Raw genomic sequence first — 23,493 nt, 5'->3', positions numbered from 1 at the left:
GCCAGTGCTTTCAGTAACGTTTGTGCCGTGATGTAAACGGTGGTGACACGCACTGTTGTGTTAATGTGACAGATTTTCAGAACCGGTGCCAAGGTATGTGTCTGGTGAGCTAAACAGGAAGTCCATTCATCAGGGAAGACAGCACGAGACACAAGCATCTCCCATTATCACAACACAAACCATGTGTACCGGAAAAAATGTAGTACAGAGTGTACATAACACAGCGGAGGGCCTGCCAATGCTGCCTTGACAGATGTGTTTCCAGTGCCTCTTATGGCTTCCTGTGATATATGGCAGGAGTAATGCCTGACCTATTGATTAAGACGTGCATCAGTGCTGACAGTTATTGCTGGAAGCTGCATCGAAGTCAGGATGCAGCATCTGACCTTATGACTCTTGAATTCAGTCACCCAGGCAGATGATTACATTATCTGATGTGAAATCAGTCATATGTTACACTACAGTTCAGTATGCAATGCATTTGTTTTGTAGCTCCAGCCAGGCAAAAGATCACATGATATTGTTAAACAGGAAAGACTGAAAAATACATTACATTTATCAAATCATTTTAAATATACTTGCCTTTTCATTCTACATTTTTTATATGTTGGCAGTTGCAGCTGTACTGGTTACTTTAATGCTCAATTTGTCAAAAAAAAAAAAAAAAAAAAAAAAAGCCAGGATTTATTCTGCTAATAAATGTAAATTACAGGGCAGAGGAGAGTATGCATAAAAATGTTTAAAGATCCCTTCCAGGCCCATTGTAAGACATAAAAAAGTACAATTACCATGCTAAAATTCTACATCTACTCCTGCTCTGTCATTGAAAAATCAAGAATCTATGAATATGCAAATATTTTCTGGACCAAAGATGCAAGACACAACTCCATGCTGATTTTATGTGCACTGGAGGCCTCAGGTTTCCACATCAACCAACTATATGCCAACTGCATCGTTGGGCCTCCAAGCTAGTGATGCCACAAAGTTCCTGCTGTACGTGCAGGTCATAATGTCAGATTTAGGGTGAACACAAAGATATGTGTTTAATGTCAAACTCTGTGCAACATTCTGCACAGTGAAGCTCAAACATCAGACAAAAATTAACATCAAGTAAAACATAATTCTGGTTGGAGGAGCAGAGAGTAGAAGTTCTGCTTCCTAGGTGTTCCCCATCAGGCTTTACATGTTTGGGGGTGACACATTACAACCAAGAGACCTTTTCAACAAAACTGCAGGGATTAAAGGCTTTTCAGTATGGTATTGTTTGCAGAAGACACCATCACAAAAGTTACAAAATATTAACATGTTGTCTTGCAGCACAGGAGAGCAATAGGAAAGCAGGGAACAATAGCTTTTTCAATTAATAAAAGGGCAAAAGTGTAGAGCTGTGCATTACAGAACAAAAGTGAGGCTGTGCGCGTATAGGCACTGTACTGGCAGCTTTCAGGGAGTTTAATATTAATGTTGTCTCAAGACCCTGACATTCATTTTCCAATCATTACTAGTTCTGACACTCTGACACAAGGGCTCAGGTGGCAGATTGACCAATTAGCAATAAACAGTGATTCTATCATGTAGATGAACAAAATGTATATATATTCATTGGAGCATGTCAAAGAGCTAAGAAAAATGTATTATTATATAGGATGCAAATGAAATGTTCGATCTGTCAAGGTCAAAAGGTCACGAAATGGGCCTGTACTGGAATATATGGTTTTAAAGCTACACTGTGAACCTGAGAGGTGAGACAGTATTTCTGGCCCATGTAGAAGCATCAGCTGATTGATGATCTTCATGAGGTAAAATAAGGTGACTGGCTAGCTACATTTGCAATTGTTACCTAGAAAACAATCCGTCAGTGTAATAATAATATTCAGTAAAGATTAAATCACATTAGATTTTATAAAAATTAAAGATGCAACATTTCACCACTGAATAATTCCAAACAACCTTGTTTATACTAACAGGCCTCTGACTAGATTAATTAGATGATGTTAACAGAAATGGCCGACCCCTGATCAATACGGCAGACACTGCACACGGACACCTTATCAGCCCAGCCTCCTTGTCTCCCAGGCTGAGGGAAGGAGGGAGGGTGGGTGGTGTTGTGGGATGGGGGAGCACACACTCTCCTTGATCACAACAGCTGCTAAGGCGTGGTTGTTACATCCTGAACCACGACAGGGATGACGCACATGCTCGGTGGGGGCTGCCAACCTGTCTGTGTGAGGTTCTGTCAGGGGTCAGACCAGACCTTGCTTCCACTTAACCTACATCCATCAACGGTAATGAAACACCTCGAGAACCAATACCTCACTGTGTATAAAGAGGCAGGTTTGATAGAAAGGCGTCACAGAAGAACACAATCTTAGCAAGCAGATTTTAGCTCGAAGTTATGGGTCAACATTTTGGGAGATACACTTTTTCACTTTCTTGCAGACGGTTAGATGAGAGGGTTGACATTACACTGATATGTGTCCTTGTTGTTATACTAAGCTAAGCTAACAGGCTGCTGGTTGAAGTCTTTTTCTTACTGAACAGATATGAAAGTGGTCTCAATCCTCTACTCTAATTCTAAACTGCTTGTCCAGTCTCCAGCCTGGTTTGGTTACAGTATTTTGGAGCATCGAAGCACAGAAAACTACTGTCAAAAAAAAATCTAAATAAAAAATTCTCCCCAAGCCACAAAATCCAAATCCAGCACCAAAACAAGAAGCCTATTGATGCTACACGAAAGCAGGATCCTGTGTGATCTACAATGACAGGCGTCAGCACTACCTTGCTTAAAAGCTGCTTTGACCAAAAGTTGATTTTTTCCTCAGGAAGGCGAGCTTCTGAAGCTCCTCTTTACTGCACGGTGCAGCTGACATAATCCTACACTGCACTTCAATCCTCTAACACAGCCTACAGGACTTATTTCCATAATATCAACACCCCCACTGTAGTGTACTATTACGTCAGACACTTCAAACTATTAGCTAGCTTAGCACTAAAGTGAACCAGCAGTGTTCACAGAAACGGTGTGTTTTATAATCTTGTTTGCAGGGATCAAAAAACCTTTCAACTTGTGTTACAAAAGGACAGCTAAAGAAAACCAGAACATTTCAGTTGATTTCCAAGGAGAGGGAGGCTGCTGCTGCTGCACTCACTGTACAGAAGGTCACACACCTGAGAGCCTCAGTGGCAGAAGGCTGCTATGGAGACAGCCTTGGGGAGGAGATAATTAAAATAGTAGCACCTATGGGAGGTCCCACCTGTAGGGCTGAGAGGGAGCCGTTTCCAGTGTAACAGCCCTGCAGAGAGCTCATCTGAAATTAATCAAATCCAACATGAAGGCAGACTCAGTGGACCAAGGTTAAACTTTATAGACTGGTAATGCTGCATTGTGCTCAACATTTCTGCCCTGTTCCTCTGAGACTCAACCACAGTGGCCTTTTTACATTTTAACTCACATCTGTGGTGTTATTCCAGGTGGCAAGGTAGGGGAGGGGATATGGTGAGGGAGAGTGACAGTGCAAAAAAAAAAAAAAAAATGCCAGTCATGATTTGACAATTTGAAATACAGAAAAATTTTATTGATGTTCTGTATGCCTCCTTTCTTCCAAATTGTTCTACAGTAAATGAAGCTATGTTGCACACAGATTTAAGTTAGCATGAGCGCTCCAAAAAAGCTGAGATCACACCTCCACACACACACAGACACACACACATTCACTCACAGGCACGCATACATTTATTCCTTCCTTATGGAGGACAGCAGTGGACACCCAGGTGGAGCGAGACGATCACAACCACCTCTTATATTTGTCGCCTCAGTGAGGTGATAGTGCAGATGTTTGAAAACTAAATGAACAAGTACTACACAATGACAAACTGCTCTATGGTTGTAGGTCCTAAATTTCATTTCACTAAATTGAATCCCACAGGGAATTTTAAATATTTCAGAGGTAATCTGTATGACCTGCTTTTAAAACAGACATCTCTTTTACCACTCATTCAAATTCCATATATAATACAGAATAAGGCCCCTTCTCAAAAAACAGCACTTTTTCTTCTCGATTGCTGGACTGGCCTTAAACATTGCAACTCATTTTCTTGCTTTTCCCAGTGTGCTTCTACTAGATTCCTGATTATTTGTATTTTATGTAACCACAGTTGAGGCTGACACGGTCCTGCAGCTCGGAGCATGTCCACTATGTTCTCTACTTAAGGTTACATAACTGTTTACTATACTGTGGCATTGACGAAAGCCAAAAACTTCTTTGAGGACAGAGTTCTTGTAAGGCTTCTTATTATAGTTGTAACTGATACCAAAAATACAATAACAGACTGGCAATAAATAAAAACAAATCCATACATGTCACAGAGAAAAAAACGGCTACTATAATGCACATACACAATTTTAGATTTGCAAAATCATTCTAGGTAACATTCTGTTCTGTCCAATGAAGAGGCAAATAAATAAAATCAATACTGTTGCTGCACTATTAGTACAGTACATTTAACACTACAGCATGTTATGATACAAACCATGAAATAAAGGTACACCTTCAGTATTTGAAGAAGCCAATATGCAAGGCACAACTGACGAAACTCTTAGTGAGGAAGCTTTAAAAATATTAGTTGTCTGTCATAATTATAAAAGAGAGCAAATGAGAAAGCGATGCCAAAAGGGATTTACAGCTGAATCCCAGTGTTTTGACGATGTGCTAAAGGCTGAATCCTCATGGAGCTGGATGATGTGTTTCCAGCAGCTCAACTCTGCCTGTCCCACAGGGTGAAAAAAGCCTCAACAGAGAAAAAGGTTGGAGACTGTTCCACCCTTCTGTGCCCAGACTCTTAACACTGGTTGTTTAAAAACAGCACGAGCAAACTATTAAAAAAACAATAGGTCCCAAATTTCTGATTTGTAACCTTGACTTTCATGTCTTTGCTGACCATTATTTAGACATGCATTACAATTCCATACTGAGTGCAGAAAAACAGAAGACATAAGAGTCTGAGGAAGACCAGATAACTGGGATTCAACTGTAAAACTGTGCCGACTTTAGGGAACACAATAGCAATGCCTTAAAGGGCAAGTTTGAGATTTCAGTTCTACAGCGTTATTGATCACTTGGGAAGACGGATTTTAAAACAGCCAAATGTTTTTAGGCTAGTATTATATATTTTGCTATTAGATGACCATTAGCTTAACATTAAAAGGACACTCCAGTGATTTACATTTGCGCTTCCGTAAAGTTTGGGGGGTTGGGGGCTGAGATATCCGGACTTTCAAGCTCCAGTGGATACTACAATTCCCACAGTACAGCTTGATTCCATTTCTTTGTTATATCATCTCTTCCTGATGAACACCGGCTTTCTGTGGAAATTAGTGATTTCAAAACTGAGATAATCTTGGTGACATCACCATGACATCATTAGGATCATTTTCTCAGACTAGACGAAGCTTGGCCGGAGCCTCAGAGGACATTACACAACTGTTTTCACAAGCTGTGTTATACTAACCATGATGAGAAAACTGAGCTCGATGAGTGAAATCCCTGGAGTGCCCCTTTGGAGTTTCTTAATTACAAAAACATTCAGGTCAGTAGTAATATTTTGGAAACTTTACAGTGTCTTGGTCAGTGGCCAATAAGACAATAAGCCTCAAATGTGCCCTTTAATAATGTATTTGTCTCTGATTCACGAAAGGCCATTAATTGATGCTGGAAGCAGTTAACAAATAATATCTATACTCACACAGGTTTGAGTGTAGAAATACAGACTCTGCTCTAGTGTAGGTCTGTCACTACTGTATCACCATATAATACAGACTTTATTCCTTCATTGAGAATACCTCTAAGGCAGAATCAGGCACTAGATAATATGACTGTGGCTGAAGTTTTATTGTCAAGGGCTACCTAAGTTAAACCGATTAGCTAGCCTCCTGATATGTACCTTGAAATTTTCATACAAATGTAAACATTCAGTGATATTGCACTCAAGCAGCATACTAACATACGGCGTAATGTGTCAGTACACATACTTTTATACTCATAAAGTGCTTGGATGTCAAAAATAATTGAGCAGGGAAAAAAGGTTTCAACATTCCTACGCCAAATTCGAGATATTTGAAAACCTAACTGGATGGGACACGCCACAGCAAAATTAAACCACGGTTTTGTGTCTAAGCCATAAACTTGGTATCTCGAAAGAGCTACCTGAAGCGAAATGATGCATCCAAATGCAAAGAGGCAAGGCTCCGTATCGCTATGTTTTGGTTTCAGTATTTCCATCCAGAGAATGTCAATCAAACAATCTTCCCATGCTCTCTTGCCTGCAAAAAAAGAGAAAAACATACACAAAAGTTATTCATTAAGGCTGCAATTTCTTCTCTATAATTCACAGTTTATCTATTCAGGCCTGTTTCCTTCTCTATGTGAATAATTTAAGTAGCTGGTCAAACAGGATATTATGAGGCTGTTTCAGCGCTGGATGAGATGAAGAGGCATTCTCTCCTGTGACTATTTTTCCTGCACTCAACACCGGCCTCAGAGATGGTGAGTATACTTAAACCGAAATTGGGTATTACAGCCCATCTCTTTCTCTCTCTCCATCCATTTAACTCCTTGTCCATTTGCACTTCTCTCCATCAGTCCATTTACACATCTATCGATTTTCCCATCCCTCTTCCTGTGTCTGGCACTGACCTTGTCACTGCTGGTGGAGTGTGTTGGGTGTGTTTCTCCTGACTCCAGGCTCAGGACAGACAGACCGGAGTCTATCAGCTCTTCTATGTGAGAAAACCAACATTAGCTCAGTTATATATATATATGTATGTGTGTGTGTGTCCAACGCCCAGATGCATTGCCAGAAAAGTCAGGGCCCTTGAGGTTATTTCATACCTGTGTTTGTGTTGCTGATGTTACACTTGGCAAGCTCTAGAGGCTGGACAGAGCCCTCCTGTAGAGAGGCACATGCTTTTTCAGCAGGGGGGCAGGTGGGAGCTGTGGGGGGTTGCTGTCTTTTTTAGTACATTCAGTTTCAGAGGCCTGCTGCTGGGCAACAGGAGGAGCAGACGGACCACCTCCCTCATCCTGAGGACTGCCATCATCCTGCTTGGCACTTTCAAGAGGCTGCTGCGGCCCTTGCTCTTCGTGTTTGTTCTTTTTAGGTGAGGAAGCCTTTAAGGAGCTCTGACTTCTTGTTTCCGAGCTGGCAGAGTCCTGAGAGCCTGTGGTTTGCCTCATATGGGCTCCCTGGATGAGTTCCTCTGAGAAGCGTACCTTCTTCTCCAAACTCCGAGGGGACGAGGCTTCCGCCCGCTCCGGAGCTGCTGACACAGGAGCTGTGGATCCGCTTGCTTCCTCAGAGGTGTTCAGCGATTCTGGGCTGGGCGACAGCGTCGTTTTTGAGTCCAGATCTTTCTGTTCTTCTATTTCGGCATCTGTGAGGGCGTCAAGTTCCTCCAAGAATTCCTCCAATGTTGTGTCAGAGGTCTTATGAGATCAGAAGAACAAATCAGGTGTTTTTGCTTCTCTAGTAACACTAATTAACTCATGAATAGGTCACATTCACACAGGTTTGACCTCTCACCTGTAGGTTCTCTCCATCTTCATTTGGCTGCCATCTGAAAAATTAATCACAAACTATTCAGTAACAGCGTGAGAATAGTGGTGTGAACATTTTGCTCTCTGCTGAAGATTGGTATCATTCTTGTGTCTGTAGCCAGCGGGCTGTTAGCTTAGCTTAGCACGAAGACTGGAAACAGGGGGAAACAAACTGATCTGATCTGCCTTTAACCTCTAAATTAAGACACAATATTATTAATTTAATCCATACAAAAATCAAGTGAGAGGATCACTGTGATTGGCCCAATAGTCTCAAACTTAACCACATGCAAAAAAGCAGCTAGCTGTCTCCTGGCGGTAGCTTTATATTTACTGTACAGACATGAGAGTGGAGAGTGGTATGTCCTCATGTAACTCTTGACAAGTATAAGAGTATTTCTTGAAAAAACAAACTATTCTTCTCACATTGCATAGTCAAATAAGAGAAAGAAAAAGAAGGTAAGTGCTGAGGAAGGTGGATAAAGCTATGGGTACGGTAGCTTAGCTCCAGAAAGCTGCGTCTTAGGTCTCAGCTGTTGTGGTATTAGTGGCCTGTGGGTTGCTTCTCACTATACTAGGATCTACTGCCAGCTGTGACAAAAGCACAGCCTGATAACAAGAATTTGTCAGGGCACACCTGAGTGCTGTTTTATGCCGTTCCCTGACCCTTACCTACTGCCACCACTGAGACATAGACACAGGAAATCATCTGGCACATTACATTTTCACACTGAGAGGCTATAATGCCTTGCTTCCAGGTCTGTGGTCTCGTGGCTTTTTGAGATTATGAGCAATGCTTGTGTAACAGCAAACCCTGAAAGCCTCCTCACCACCCAGCACAGTAGCTTGTTTCACAACAGAGAAAAATGCTGGAGGAGAAACATAAAATAAAATGAGGCCTTCTGGGTTATTTAGTCAGCTGCCACAACTTCTACATTGAGTCTCATGACATCCAGGGGAATTTGTACATTAGGGCACAGTGCAAGAAAACAACACAGCCTCCCACAACCATTTCACAAATTTCATTAGTCATAGTAACTATTTCCCCCAAACAGTTAATTGCGGCTGTGGTAAAGAACATCTCAGTGGTTGGATCAACTTTAACATCAGGCTGTTGTGTGTATAGCACCGAACTAAATAATGTGTAGCAGTTACTGACCTCCTAGCCCTCCCAGTCAGACGATCTTTGCCTTTTGCTTTACTACTCATCACCAGCACATTTTTAGCTCCCTTGTCTTTTCCACGCTTCTCATGACCTGGGAGAGGAAAACACAGAAAGTTTTAGTCACAATTAAATGACATTGTATATAAATCATCAGTGCAATTTCTTTCTATTTTTATTCATTTCCTCATAATTCTTTATATTTCAAGACAATTTTCACTCTGCCACCCACCAAGATTATCTATCTTTTATTTTCCAAGCTGATATCCCACCACTTTACCCAGTTTAATGAGGAATTATGTCCCACACAATATCCTGTTTCATCACATAATAAATCAAATTACAGCAGCAAGATACTCTCCGGTAGCTGTTGTACTGACACAGAAAATGACATGAATCCACAAATGTTTTCTTAGCTTTTCTGCACACTGTATGACTATCTACATAATGATATTTATTCATTATGTGTGAGTAAGTAAGAGATACCTCTTGAGTCTACATTTGTCCTGGGTTGTCCTCTTTTGGCATTTCGTCCACCTGGGATTGGAGAAAAAAAAACATGATATAAAGAAAGATCAAAATAACAATGAAACCTATCTTTTTAGCATCATGTTTTGATATGAATGGTTGTTTTTTCATGTTCTCAGTTTGGAGTTTGTGTGGCTATGTCTCACCTCTGTTAGAGGGACCCCAGTCTCTGTCAGGCAGGGATTTGTCTGAAAACCTAAAAGCAGAGGTTTAGTTTAGACAGAAACACAAACCAGTCCAAGCAGTATTCTGGACATGTTTCAAAATAATTCCTCTGTTTTTTTTGTTTTGTTTTTATTTTTTTTTCAGGCGATGCAACAACTCATCCACAGCCCATCAACAGGCTCTTCTGACATTCGAATGTCATCACTGTACATTTACATTCACCCTTGCATTTTACATCCACTGAAACCATCTGAATTGTTGAATCAAAAACACATTTCCTCTTCTATTCATACTCGAGGGCCTTGTTTAAGCCTCGCCAAATAAGGAAAGGCATTCCATCCCTTATCCTCCACTAAAAATAGCAGCTCCTTCCTCGTCTCTTTACATTTTGATGTTTCCTTAAACAGCACATTAATTTACTCTACTCCTGTTCTCCCTTTGTACTACAGCCCAGTTTGTTTGAAATCTAACAAACATTTAAAATTAATGGGTTGTAATTTTCCCTTCAGTCAGTTTGGGGTGGAATTGCGTGATTTCATCAGGGAATGGGTTGGCAGGCTTTTTGTGTGTTCACCATACTGCTCATAGGCTCATTTTAAAATTAGAGGACGTATTCAAAAACATACTGTTACATAATGTGCATACAATGACACAATTCACCTAATAAATATTTGGTGATGTTATCACTTTGCAACATCCTGTGACTTGATTCAGTCTTATGATCATGTGGTATGAATGTAATCGAGATAGCTCATCTAATGGATTCTTCCACTCAATAATCTAACTAGAAAGAAACAGGCTGTTCTTCAAGTTCACTTTGTTTGTTTATCGACATCTATACTAAAATCCAGCTGAGTTTCTCACTGACTTCAAAAGTAAAAGCAGAGAAGAGAAGCTAAATTTAGCTTATTAAAGTAACTGCTAGTTTGGTCTGGGATTAGCTAAAGTTGGTGAAGTTGATAACTTAGCAGGACACATAAATAAATAAAGTTACTATATGTACAATAACTGCAATGTCTTTTAAGGAAAAGGCACTTAAACAACTCTGAACAAGGGGAATTAGCCAGCCTAGCTTCAATAGAAGGTTAAGAATCCACCTCCCAGCATCTCTAAAGCTCAGTAGTATCTAACATAGCTCGTTACCAATCTATTTTTTTAATCCCCAAAAACCTAAGTGTAAAATTGCCAATTTGTAGCCAAGAAATAACCTCAGTATCTGTATGTTAGTTCCCGTAAAACCACATAACATTGTTTTGAAATTTCCATTTGCGTACAGATTAGGCAAACAAGAATTGGCGCTATATAAATAAAATTTGACTTGACTTGACTTGACAAGATGTAAAATGTTAATAAGTGAGCTTTGTCAGAGCCAGGCTAGTACATTACCACTGCTTCCAGTCTTTTTGCTAAACTAAGCTAGCTGGCTACTGGTGTACAGTCAAGAGAGGTGATGATGATGATGAAGAAGCCTTTTAGAAAGGAATAAAAGGGCAGTAGTTAAAGAAACTGATTTGAAGCCAGGAAGTCACCACTTCCAGTTCCTAAATGGACAAATAACGCTCTGCTCTCCTTTAACAACCACCACCAAGTGTCTTTATAAGGAAATACTGGAGAAGAATAAACATGCTCAGTTGACAATTCATGGACAAAGATTAAAGAAGATTTATCCAACACAAAAATAGAGGGAGCCAATGAAATATCACCCAGAGGAACAGCTGTGAGAAATCTAGGACATGAGCAGACAAAGTGCCTTGGGGAAAAGTGCTAAGAAGTCTTACATGTTCTCAGTTTTGTCCACGTCCCACGCCCTTCTCCACTGGCCCTTGGCATTTTTATGGCGTGCCACTCTCTCCCTGTCAATCTGCTCGCGCTCTTTCTTCCACCTCAGATACTCCTCCTGCTCTTCTTTCAAAGTGGGGATGTTGAGGTCTGTGCTGGCGTGCGGGCTCTCTAGCTCCTACGTGGACACAAAAACATTTCAGTGTCATTTTAATGCATGAAAACAAGTAGCCCTTCTTGATGCAGATTTATATCAGGGTACTCATCGGTAATGAAGCACTGGCATTGAAACATGACTAAATTAAAACAATCGCACCTCTCAGTGTGTCACATTATAATACATTTGAAGCATCACTCTACACAGTAATCAGAGCAGTGGAGGGAACCAGCTCAACAACAGCCTCACATTAGGCATGGGTGGTCATAAACAAGAACAGCTTCTCATCTCTAAACAAATAAATAAACAGCAGGGCAACAGGGCAATATACAGATTAGTAGAGATGGAAATAGAGGGAACAAACAAGAACATTTCTGGTACTTTCATGCATTCTGCATTACTGTAAATGCCAATCACTGCCTCACTGTAAATACTAATGATTGCCTCTGGGTCCAGCCAGCTCCCATCTGATTACAAAAAGCTTCTTGTTTGTCTACCACAAGGACTGAGAGGCAGCAAAATCAAATTCTTTGAGACAATATTGGGGGCAAAAATGCAGTGTACTGTAAATGCAATTAGGTCGCCTTCCTCCTTTTCCCGTCTTAACCTGTTTATTGATTACTGTGACGAGAGCAGAAAGGACTGCTCACTAATACTAAAGAGAGATCTGATGCAGGCTCTTTAACACATCAAAGGGGACAGAGGCTGTGTGTTCTTGTTACAAAGGCCTGGAGCAAGCCAGGTCTACAAACAGTGCTGTGTGCTCTGAGGGGAATCACGTAAAAGGCCAGCAATCTCTGAGAGGAGAGTGCCTGTCACTGTTTGTTGTTTTCATACAGCAGGAGGGAGATGATGTTGACGTCTTGAGACAAATCTAAATTGTATGAAATGTCATAGTAAAAAGGCTGGAAAAGAATCCACATGTTTCTCTGCATATTGTGTCTCACAGGAACAGTAAAAACAGTTAGAGAAAAGGATACACAGGACACACAGTCCCAGTAAGAAACGACGATGGGTGATGTTTTCCTCTCAGGTGTGAACCAATCACAGTCAAGTAAACATGTTGCCTTTCTGCGTGTAGCTACTGGCGAACATTGCATCTGTGCTCATCTCTGTGTTTTCCATCTCCTCTCCCCTCCCTCTCCTCTGGCCCCTGGAGGACGTCAGGGGGGACTTCTCGCATGTTCCAACAGGCCGTCTCCTGCTGCCACCCCAGCCGCCCTGCTAATTAGCACTTTTCAATTTCTTGCCTCCATGGGTCCTCGCGGGCAGGTTGACAGGGGCCGAGACAGGTAGGCTGGACGTTACACTGAGAGTGTGGGCAGTGCTGAGAGAGAGCAGGACTCGGTCTCAAACTGTCAAATTTAGATAGATTAAAAGATTGGTGAACGGTGAAAAAAATAATCATCCCTGCTCTCGTTCTGGAGGCTGCACTGGTTTAGGCCTGAAAATGCCTGCAGAGGTTTACAGTTTATTTGTTAACCAAAACAGTTACTTACACAACACCTGAAAAAAAAAAAAAAAATACCAACCTAACTCTGCATCTGATTTCCTTGAACACTTACTCAGCTCGGACTGAGAGCCAGAGACGCATGAACGGCATCGCTTGTCATGCTTTCGGCGGGCCTTTGAAGCTGCCTCCCCAGTCTGCCTGTTTATCGCACGCCTGATCTGTGAGACAGCTCTGAGCTACTCCAGCGATAGTAACACGCGAGCCGGTGGGAGGCAGATGGGGACAAGCAATAGCAAAGGGGGGGGGGGGGGTTGATGTGTGCATGATAAGGTGTGAGCCTATCTGCGTGTGAGTGTTTGTGATGAGGGAAGAGAGCCTTATTTGCAATTCACTATCATGTGAAAACATTGTATTTTACATTTGTTTTCATTTCTGTGAGTCATGCGCACATTGTGAGCTAGAACTACAACCTTCTGGCTCACGACTTTTCTCGAATCTGAGAGGGTGATGTTTTTGAGATAGAGCGACAATATCCATATTTAAATGTTGATATCCGTGTGTGTCTGTCTTGGCAACCGAGCCACCGTGCTACCTGGCATTGCTCTGACAGCCTGTGATGCTCCTCAGTGCGCTTCTGCCCTTGTTTAACCTCATCCTGTCAGAGAGGAGAGATGAGAAAATAAAGATTAACATTACAACAATAAAGGTGACACAACAGCTTGTTGCTAGCCAATTAAACATGGTTGTAAAGAGTCACATTACTGCTGCAATAAACTGTAAAAGCAAAGCAAGCGAGGGCACGGGCTCATCAATTGGGAAAGATTAAGAGGCTTACGCTGCCCCCGAGTGGACTGATGGTGCTACAGCATGACTTGGCACTTGTTTGGTTTTAAGTGTCCACTCTGCAGTGGGGGTCATCAGAGTGCAATTTGCAGGTGGTTGAACTCCAGTGGTTTGGAAAATGAGTCTTGCCTTATTGCAGGTAGAGAATAGTGTGATTTTTGGTTCTGGTTTATTTCTGTCTGCAAATTGTGCCCTGGTGAAAACAGCAGATGAGTCATGTTACCATTAATGGCAAGACTCCACCGTGAGGTGAAAAGATGATAAATGCTGGACAGGGTGGTCTAGCACACCTACAGACAATGACACCCACATACACACTCACACACTCTTTCCCACCCACACCCAGTCTACGCAGTCTAGCGCGTACGCAAAACACAAAAGACCCCCCCGCCCCCTCCTGCCCCTGACTACCTTGTTTCTTTTCTTCTCTCTCCTCACACTTCTTCTTCCTCTCCCTCCCTGACCCTTTCCTGGCACCTCGCCATGCCCGTCTCTTTGGCAGCATAATGAGCCTTTTCAGAGCGATGGAGGCAGTCGAATGTTAATTAGATCAAATCGGCCCTTTCAGGATGGTGGGAATGGGGAAACAATCGTGCCGGAGGAGGGCAGATCACTGAAGGATCCAGAGGAGAGAAATGGAGGCTGGAAAACAGACAGTGGGCTGCCAGGAGTCTCTCTCCCTCCTTTCTGCCTCACTTATTTTCCCCTCACTCTTGCTTCCTCAATTTCCTTTCTCCTGTCTCTCTTATTCATAACTGACGTCTAGTCATGAGGTACTTCCAGGCCGCACAATCTGACTGGAACGCTGCAAAATAACCACACCCCTCTCTCATTATTTATTTCCAGGGTGTCTAATTCACGCACACACATGCACACTCAGACACACACACACTCAATAGAAAACTATTTCAGAGGCAGGGCATAGTCATAGCAATGTGCAGTTCATCAGGGATCTTTTCCATACAAATATTTTTCTAACACCAGATAGATACATGACGTTTTCTCCTCCCATATCACCCTTCTCAGTGTTCTCCCTGCAGCTCTCATAAACCATGGTAAATGATACTGGTTATGTAAACAGCGACCACGTGGAAAACAGGTCTCTGGGATTCACAGATGACTGGTGCGCTGGAGCGCCGGAGCGCTGGCTACTGTTCAAGTGCTGACTCAGTCCACATGATAAATAAAGGGGGAACAGACCAAGCGGGCCAGAGATAAAGGCAAAGAGAACAGCGTGTTCAGCCCATAGATTTAGCGCACATTAGCTCTGGCTGGGCCAGTCAGCAGCGCTCGGGCATTGTCAGCCAATCAGACACAGATGTGTATATACATATTTAGAAAGAGTCTCCGCTGGTTTTGTGTCCAGAGACCTGTGTTTACAGTGGTGAGGATCAGCTGTCTGTGCTGTGCATCAGCTTATTGATTGGACAGCTAGCTAGTATGTCTCTGTCTCTGTGAGAGTGTGTGTGTGTACGTCAGGATTCAGACTGAGGCAGAGCAGCTGTTCCAGAGTTTCTGCATACCTGGGGGTGGGGTGGGGGGCTAAGGTCAATGACAGTGTGGCATTTCACAGCCCAACTGGGGGTACCGCATGTGCACGTGTCTCTGCCTATCTGCATTAAACACGGGATCTCAAGCATCTCAAGTGTTGATATTAAATCTCCTATCTCATATATTACTAATAACAAGAGCTTTTGTTGAGCTGTTACAGCATCTATCTATCTTTCATGGCACTGGAGGGACTCTATGAACTGTACAGCTTGTTCCACACACCCAAAGGCATCTACACACAGAGGCTGAGTGATTTTTTATTTGCTAAAAATACAACAAAAGTTCCTCAGAGGGAGAGAGGATGATAAATAACCATCAGACCTGAGTGGGATCACACTAAAAAAAAAAAGTCACAACGGTCATCCAGGCCTTTTGAAGATTCTCTATTTGTACTAAGTTTTAGCTCTACAGAGCGTCTATTGACCCAACAGCTCTGTTAGCAGCCCCACTTTTACTAATCCCACACCAGTCACTCACAGCCCCAGCCCACCTCCTGTCCACAAAACCATTGTGCTCCATCACTGGAGGGGTGTGGCCAGTCGACATGTCTGACATCTATGTAAAACACGGTGGTGCTGCCCGAGAGAACAAACAAAAGGGGGGCTGTGGGAGTGGAAGCAGACGGTAGGGTGCATGATCACTGGAGTCTTGTCTGATTCAAACCTGTGCTGCTGCGTCTCTCTTGGTTCGTGTGAGGTGGCTGCTTCCCCCTCCCAGCTGACTCCACACGCCTCGTCTGCCCGTCATCTGTAGGGTTCTTGACGTCCGCAGGGCCCAGCCTCTTCTCTGGCCTCTCACTCACTACCCTCTTACCCTGGAGAGACAGTTACTCATATTAGAGTGTCATGACTGCAGCCAGGGGGATTGTAATACAAGAATGGAGGGTGCTTATCGTGTCCGAATTCTGCACAATTATTATTATGAGGATACAGTTACAACATTTTTACAGTAATTCATGTGCACTAAAACATTTCTCAAACATGTATTTATGGTCTCTATACAGACCAGTAATGAACAGAGGATTTTGATAGCTTTAGCACAAATGTAAGCTTTTATCTGGAAATTTTTTGAATGAACAAGATCACATATTGTTCCTCCACCAGCTGCACATTTTTAGCCATGCTAATAGCTATGTTGGTCTGCTGGTCAGTCAACCACACTTTTCCACACAGTTCCAGCAGAATGAAATATTTAAACAAATATTGCCTGTGTTGTTCTGTAATGTGGTACAGATATCCACAGTGGCCAGAGGACATATTCTAATATCTTTGTTGACCCCCAGACTTTTCAATACACTATGAGTATATCTATTTTTTTTAGTGAGCTGGGCTGAGGAATGGTTATCAGTCAATTAAGCTGCTTTCAGTATTGGCTCAATTCAGCAGAGTAATATATCTAAACTAAAAACCAGAAACCTAACTGTAGGAAATCCTGAGTAACCTCACTGGGTAAATGAAATAAAGCAGAGTTCATCAGTCAGTCATAATCTTAGATCACAAGACACATATCCGCTGTCTGGCCCTAGTGTACAGACAGAGAAAGCGTTCACGTTTTCTGCTCCAGCCACTTGGAATAGTTTGCAGAGGAAAATTAAATCAAATTTGGTAACCCAGACTGAATTCAAGGCCACTGTAAACTCTGTGGTAAATGAGCACTTTACTAATTATCTATTTTTTAGCTAATTTTAGCTTCCTTAATATTGATATTATTATTAATCTCATCTTATTTGCACTGTCATACATTGTCACCTGGTTTTTAGACGGTTTCATTGTGTGTCTGGTGTTGTATTTTTCTAATCTGAAACTTGTAATGCTGCTGTCCTGGCCAGGTCTCCCTTGATGAAAGAGGTTCCAAACCACAGTAGAATTTACCTGGTTAAATAAATGCTTTAAAGTATTCCTTTCAAATGCTCTGACTCAGGTTAAATGTTGTTAAGAGTTCATATCATACAATATTAATAGAAAAATAAAATCATGATATTTTCCATTCAGTATCTTCAAATTTTGTCTGCTGTCTGACCTACCACAGTTGTACAAGGTTTCTAAGTCTCAAGAGGTGTTGCAAAAACATCCATCATTATTAAGTGCTCCTGCTTTCTATGTAAATGATTAAACTTGTTTTCTACCTACAGCCCTCTAGTTGCCTTATAACACTGCTTCCAGCAAGCTGTACGTATTGATTTGAATGAGGAATTGCTTTTGCGTTAATCTGTCATTCATTTTCAGTAAAACTACAGGGGTTTCGTGTTCACCTATATTCTTCCTTGTCACTTGAAGTGGAAATTGGCAGTGTGGTGAATTTACCTTTTTGCCTGCCATGGTGACCGTTAACTGCTTCCTGTGTCCTCGGCCAGTGCCCTGTGGAGGACCCTCTCCCCCCCTGTCAGGCCCGGCCTCCTGCTGTCCTTTCCCAGCTGGTGAACCGCCACTGAATGGCTTTGTCACCACCACACGACTGTCCTGCTTCAAACCAAAAAGGGGAACATGTAATAAAATATTTATATCGTTTATAGCCTTGTGTCTGCTACAAACAATCTGTCAGTTTTCATATCCATCACCTCACACTGCAGACACTCACACTGGTCGCCTTGCTGATCGTGATGGTAAGATCATCAGCTTTGCCCTTGCGGCTCTGCAGTGCCATTCCTTCCTCCTCTGCCCTTTTCTTGTCTTCCTCCACCTCCTAAAAGAAACTCAATGAAAAACAACCAACCAATCAGGAAGCCTGTAAGAGCACCAAGAACTCACAGAAAAGAAACATGCTCCAGACTTGCATTTCAACTCCTCTGGGCACCAACTCTAAACATCACCTCTCTGCCTGTGAGCACTTGTACCTTACCTTGTACCTCTTCATGAGCGCTTCATTCTTCCTGCGGAGAGCCTCAATCTTCTTGTCCAGTTCCAAGTCCCTCTCATGATCCCTCTTGGGCATCATGTCACTGGGGGTCTGGAAGGAGACACACACAAAAAAGGACTCTCAAGTTTCAAAATTAGGTCTCCTGGGTATAATTTGTTTTCAGTGTTTCAGCACAATTTTGTTAAAGATTTATATTTTGAGCCTAGTTTCACTACCAAAATACTTTTTTGGAATTGCAAAGAACTCTGCCCACATAATATAGTCTAAAACTGGTAACATTTTAATTTCAATAAGGATTACTGGATCAGAGAATGTGGAAACAATATTACCAATCCAACCAGATATTTTCTGCCAGCTTTCAGTTCTGAAAAGATCTGCATACTCGTTGCTATGGACACATTTTGGACTGTTCAAAAAAGAACTGAGGTTCAACGCTCAGCCCGATTTGGCCCACTATTTCCGTATGTATTCAGAGGTTAAACTGGCTATGGAATCAATAAAAGGTCCCCATAAAAAGCATTAAAAACAATATAAAACATTTAATTCAGTCTGCTTGCAAACAGAGAGGAAACTAAGACGAAGAGGTGAACTAATCATTGATGAAAATGTGTCCATACCACTGCATGTGCTGTGATAACACTACAACACTAACATGCCCTCACGCCCGCCACAGATGGAGCATTCATTACGAAGCTCAGTTACACAGGCAGAATGCATATGCAGAGCATCCTAAACATCCTGATGCGGTCAGCAGGGCATGCCTCCTCACACGACAAGAGGCCCCATATTGAAAGTCTCAGCAAAACCAGCTGCAAACACGTTCAAGAACTGCTGCTGCTGAGTTGAAGAACACTCGAGCGCGAACAAATGTAACAGCACACTGAATGATAAGGATAATGCGGAAGCAGCAACCAGCTCCAACACAGGGATCTCATTTCCTTAGGCCTGCAGTAACTTAATGTTCTGTCAAAGATCTGGTCTGTGTAGTCTTTCTTGAGGTGACGGGGTGTGTGAGTGGTGGAAGTGCGGCTCCTTTAACTGGCTGTACGGTAAACTAAAAGACGCATGTCTCAGGGACTCGAGGAACTTCTCTCTACAGCAAAAGTTGCCACCTTCTTTAAGAAGAGAGTTAGATGAGAAGATTGTTAGTAATCTCATGTCTGTAGGCCCGTGAAACCACAACTTGTCATTTTTACATTTTTCATTAGAATTTTGTATGGATTAAATGAAATACTTAACTCGTGAGCTTTAAAGATGCTAGTGGATGGATTTTGTTGCCTTTGCTCAGAGGCAGGTTAGCAGTTTCTCCCTGTTTCCAGTCTTTATGTTAAGCTAAGCTAACTGACTGTAGCTTCATGTTTCATGTACAGAGTGGTGTCAGTCTTCTCACCTAACGATCAGCAAGAAAGAGAATAAGCATATTACCAAAAATGTCGACCTATTCCTTTAAATTTACCAAGCAGTGTATATGAAATGTCAGCACGAGGCCCAGTCACAAGGCAGCGTCATACGTCATATAAGATGTAACATATTGTCTCAAACATATGCCCCGGGGAAAAGAGATGATACTAGAGGAAAAATATATATTTCTGTTCTCAGGCAAGTTTTAACAGTGATGTGATGGACAAAACGTTGAAAAGATGGGATCAGAGTTATGAATTTGCAGCCATTTCATCCCTCAATCTGACATCTACCTATTGCAAACCAGCACCATTTTCTTCATATTTTCAAAAGAATTTCATTCAGCACACAAACAGCAGCACTCAGATAATGCTCAATGAACGACAGTCATTGTCAAAAAAGAAGCTCTCAACTCAATCAGCTAAAGTGTTTCCCATTTTGAATCAGCGAATACATCATCTGTTGTCATTCACAGCCGAGGAGAAGTGACAATAACGCCGTCAAACAGAGAAGTCGTCACTGGTGCTTGTCGAAACTGTGAAACAACGCGATTTATTTTGAAGCATCTCATTCTCCGCTCTCTGTATAAATTATTCTAAGGGGTCAGACCTTCTTGACAGAGACAGGAAGTAGTCGTGCCAAAGTGAGTCAGTCATCCTCCACTGTTGCCCCAGTGACGACAGGAGAGTCGAGGCTGCTTCTATGCGATATTACTAGCCCGGGGATGATGACTCACGGCTAGCGAGAGCGCACAAAGACCATTGCACTGGGACTGCGAGGAATTCTTTCCTGCTTTTTTCCATCGCCGCCACTGGTACGCCTGCCGCTGAGATGCTGAGTTCAACTATTGTGCTCAAATCCTACTATCAGAGAGATAGGCTTTTTTGTTGTCAGCACAGACTTTTAGTAAAATAGTAAAGACAACAAATCCTGACTCCAGATGAGTCCTGAACCTCTTTCAAACCTGCAAAGACACAGAGAGCATGAGAAAAAGTTGGGACTCACTCAAAGAGGCGGCAGGCTGGAAAGTGGTTACCTCACAGCTTCTAGTTGTCAGGGTATCCAAACACAACAGACCATGAGGACATACCACCAAGAATAGGCGCAAGGGAGAGACACGCTGCCGACTCTGATTCTCAGTGAGGCCAATGGCGGAGACCAAAGTGAACGCCGGCTTCCACAAACCAAAGTGGGGAGACTCTTGTGCGAGGACGGTACCTCTCTGGGCTCAGCCGGCCAGTTCTGTGATTGTGCAGCAGCAGCAGCAGCAGCGGCGGCAGTGAGGCTAACGTACACACACACACACAACCACAAAACACACAGAGACGTTGTGGGTCTGCCAGTGGACGGCACCCATGCCCGGACAGGCAGGAGGGGGGCCTGCAGAGAGAACTGCCAAGGCTCCCTCCCTACCCAGCATTCCTGCCACCTACAGGAGCTACAACAGGGGGGAGGAGGGGGGAGAGAAAGAGCCAGAGACACAACTGAAACGCAGCATGTAGCCACAGCTAAATCTGCGACAGAGCATAGAAGGAAGAGGTGGGGGGGGGGCCTAACACCAGAGACAGAGAGAGGGAGAGAGAGCCGGAGAGAGTGGGATGAGAAGAGAGAAGGAGAAGGAGAGGGAAGGCACTCACGGGTCTTTCCATGTCAGCGGTGAGAGCTGGGCTGGGTCCAGGCGCAAGGCAGCCGAGGCGGCAGAGAGGGCTGCCTGGAGTCGACGATCATGCCTCGATTACAATGAGCCAAGTTGGGCAAGCAGCCAAGACGTCTAACAAATGCACAGAGCTCCCCTGTTAACGGATTTCACAGCACCCACCCGCTTGTCCACCCTTTCTCCCTCTCTCTCTCCCTCTCTCTCTCTCTCTCTCTCTCCAACCCTCCCACCCTCCTGCACATATGCTCTCTCACTCTCTCACTCCCTCTCTAAAGCACTTGCTCTTTCCCCTCCTCACTTATCCTCTGCTCAAAGCATGCTAGTTAAACCCCGTCACCCTCCCCACATACACACACACACACACTGTCAAATATATACTATTTCTTATAATTTTTTTTCTTTTTCGTGCTTAAATAGCAGGTAATTATTTTAAAACGCCTGATATCTTATTGTATCGTAATTTATTGTTTCCTTCTTTTCTGAGGAAAAAAGTCTAAGGGCTTACATAGCGCATATTGGAGTGGTATGTCATCTGAGTTTGTGCTGATAATCTCCTGTGATTGAAGCTTTGTAATTTTCATGTTGTAGAGATTTAGAAAAAAGGCATTTTTGTCTGAGTTTTTGTTGAGGATATTTGTAGATATTTCATTTTGGAGTGCATGTTTTCTGTGTGAGTGCTTTCAGGTCTCTTTTGTGTTATGCCCTTGTGTCCCCAACTAAACGAGACGATGGGAATAAAAAGAAGAATTGATTAGAAAAAAATGTTTTTTTTTGTGAAAGCTTTTTGAGTAACTCTCATTCTAATGGGGCCCCACTCACATCTAAACATGGTACTATTTAAATCCACACATCACAAATAAGACAACAGCTGCGTCTCCTACAAGCTCCAGACTACATGTTTAGAGTACTAAAGAAGCTTCCTAAAGACTGGAAGTAGGGGGAGTTTGGGGCGGGGTGGGGGGGTTTGCCTGCCAAATTTCCCACAATTCTTCATGCACAGCATACTGCATCTGTTAAAGCAGAGTCTAAGAGCTAATGACATGCAGCAAACCGGCAGCCCGGCAGACAAATGCCACAGGCAGCAATGGAGTCAGTCACTTGAGAGTCAGTGCTCTGCAATTTCCACCTTGGAAATTCACCAGTCTGAGCTGCAACATTTTTAGCATACTCTGGTCCACATAGCTCACATTCTGCACAGATCAATCCTGCTAATGAGCAAAAGCTCTTTACAAATAGTTTAGCGTGCAAGTATCTGAGTTATTTTAGGATTAATGACAGAAATGTCTTGGAAAAATGTTGTGCGAGTCCCCAACACGTAACCACCTAAAAACAACTGTATTAAATTTTTGAGCTTCAACCTTGTGATCGGGTTAATGAGTTGCAATATCAGCTGAAGGTGTCTACTGGTTTAAGCCTGTTGTCAGAGAATGGTTATGTTTTCATTATTAGAATGTGAGGGTCATTTACATCTATGCCAGGTCTACGGTGGCACTGTCAGCTAAATGGTAAGGCCAGCAAGCTAACACACTCACCATGACAATGTTAGCATTCTGATGTTTAGCTGGTATAATGTTGACCAAGTTCATCATCTTAGTTTAGCATGTTGGCATGCTAACACTTGTTAGTTAGCTCTAAACACAAAGTACAGCTGGTGCATTAGTTTTGCAGGTTCATAAATTAAAGTATTGTGCAAACTGACATTTTGCCCTGAAGTAAGGGATCACCAAAGTTATTACAATTCTTCCTGAGATGCCTGCACCATATTTCATGACAATCCATCCAGCTGCTACTGAGAAATTTCTTTCAGAACCATAAATGTTCACCTCATCATGGTGCTAGAGGACACCTGTTCAAACGTGTGCCACAAATTGTGTTTTTATTTTTGTTTGTTTGTTTGTTTGCATGGTTGGTTGGTTTTTTGTTAAACTGACATTTTTCATGGTGATGTTGACGATAGTTTTTAATCGCTATGAGGTCAATGTGGCAGCCTAGAGGCCCATTTCAGTGCCAAAAGTTACTAAAAACAACAGTCAAACCGTACTGCAGGACAAAGAAGGAAAAATGCAAGTTAGCTACTAGCTAGCTGCTAGCTACAGTTAGGGCTGCTATCATTTAGATAGATAGATAGATAGATAGATAGATAGATAGATAGATAGATAGATAGATAGATAGATAGATAATTACCTCCACACTAGCCTGGTCCTCATTGTCAAGCTAGCAGCAGAAGCAGCAATTTCACATCATGTCCACTGGTTGGCGCCAAATCCTTTGTCACGAGGTGAACACAAGTACACGCAGCTTCACTCACAGGTAAGACTGAGCTTTGAACAGGATCTAACAGACCAGCAG

At 42.6% G+C, this 23,493-nt stretch overlaps 1 protein-coding gene across 1 annotated transcript; it reads right to left on the bottom strand.

Moving 5' to 3' along the window:
- Positions 1 to 3,545: 3,545 nt before the first annotated feature.
- On the bottom strand, positions 3,546 to 21,875 carry ccdc9b (coiled-coil domain containing 9B). Its single transcript, XM_051078345.1, is given in 16 exon segments — positions 3,546 to 6,319; positions 6,693 to 6,775; positions 6,888 to 6,986; positions 6,989 to 7,481; positions 7,579 to 7,612; positions 8,752 to 8,848; positions 9,241 to 9,291; positions 9,429 to 9,478; positions 11,226 to 11,404; positions 13,429 to 13,491; positions 15,721 to 15,833; positions 15,894 to 16,044; positions 17,534 to 17,689; positions 17,808 to 17,912; positions 18,069 to 18,176; positions 21,125 to 21,875. Coding segments are annotated over 16 exon segments (1,821 nt in total). The 5' UTR covers positions 21,137 to 21,875; the 3' UTR covers positions 3,546 to 6,292.
- Between the last annotated feature and the right edge of the window lie 1,618 nt (positions 21,876 to 23,493).

Source organism: Lates calcarifer, linkage group LG19 (assembly GCF_001640805.2).
Source record: "Lates calcarifer isolate ASB-BC8 linkage group LG19, TLL_Latcal_v3, whole genome shotgun sequence".
Taxonomy (NCBI): domain Eukaryota; kingdom Metazoa; phylum Chordata; class Actinopteri; family Centropomidae; genus Lates; species Lates calcarifer.
This window is presented reverse-complemented; position numbering and strand designations above follow the sequence as displayed.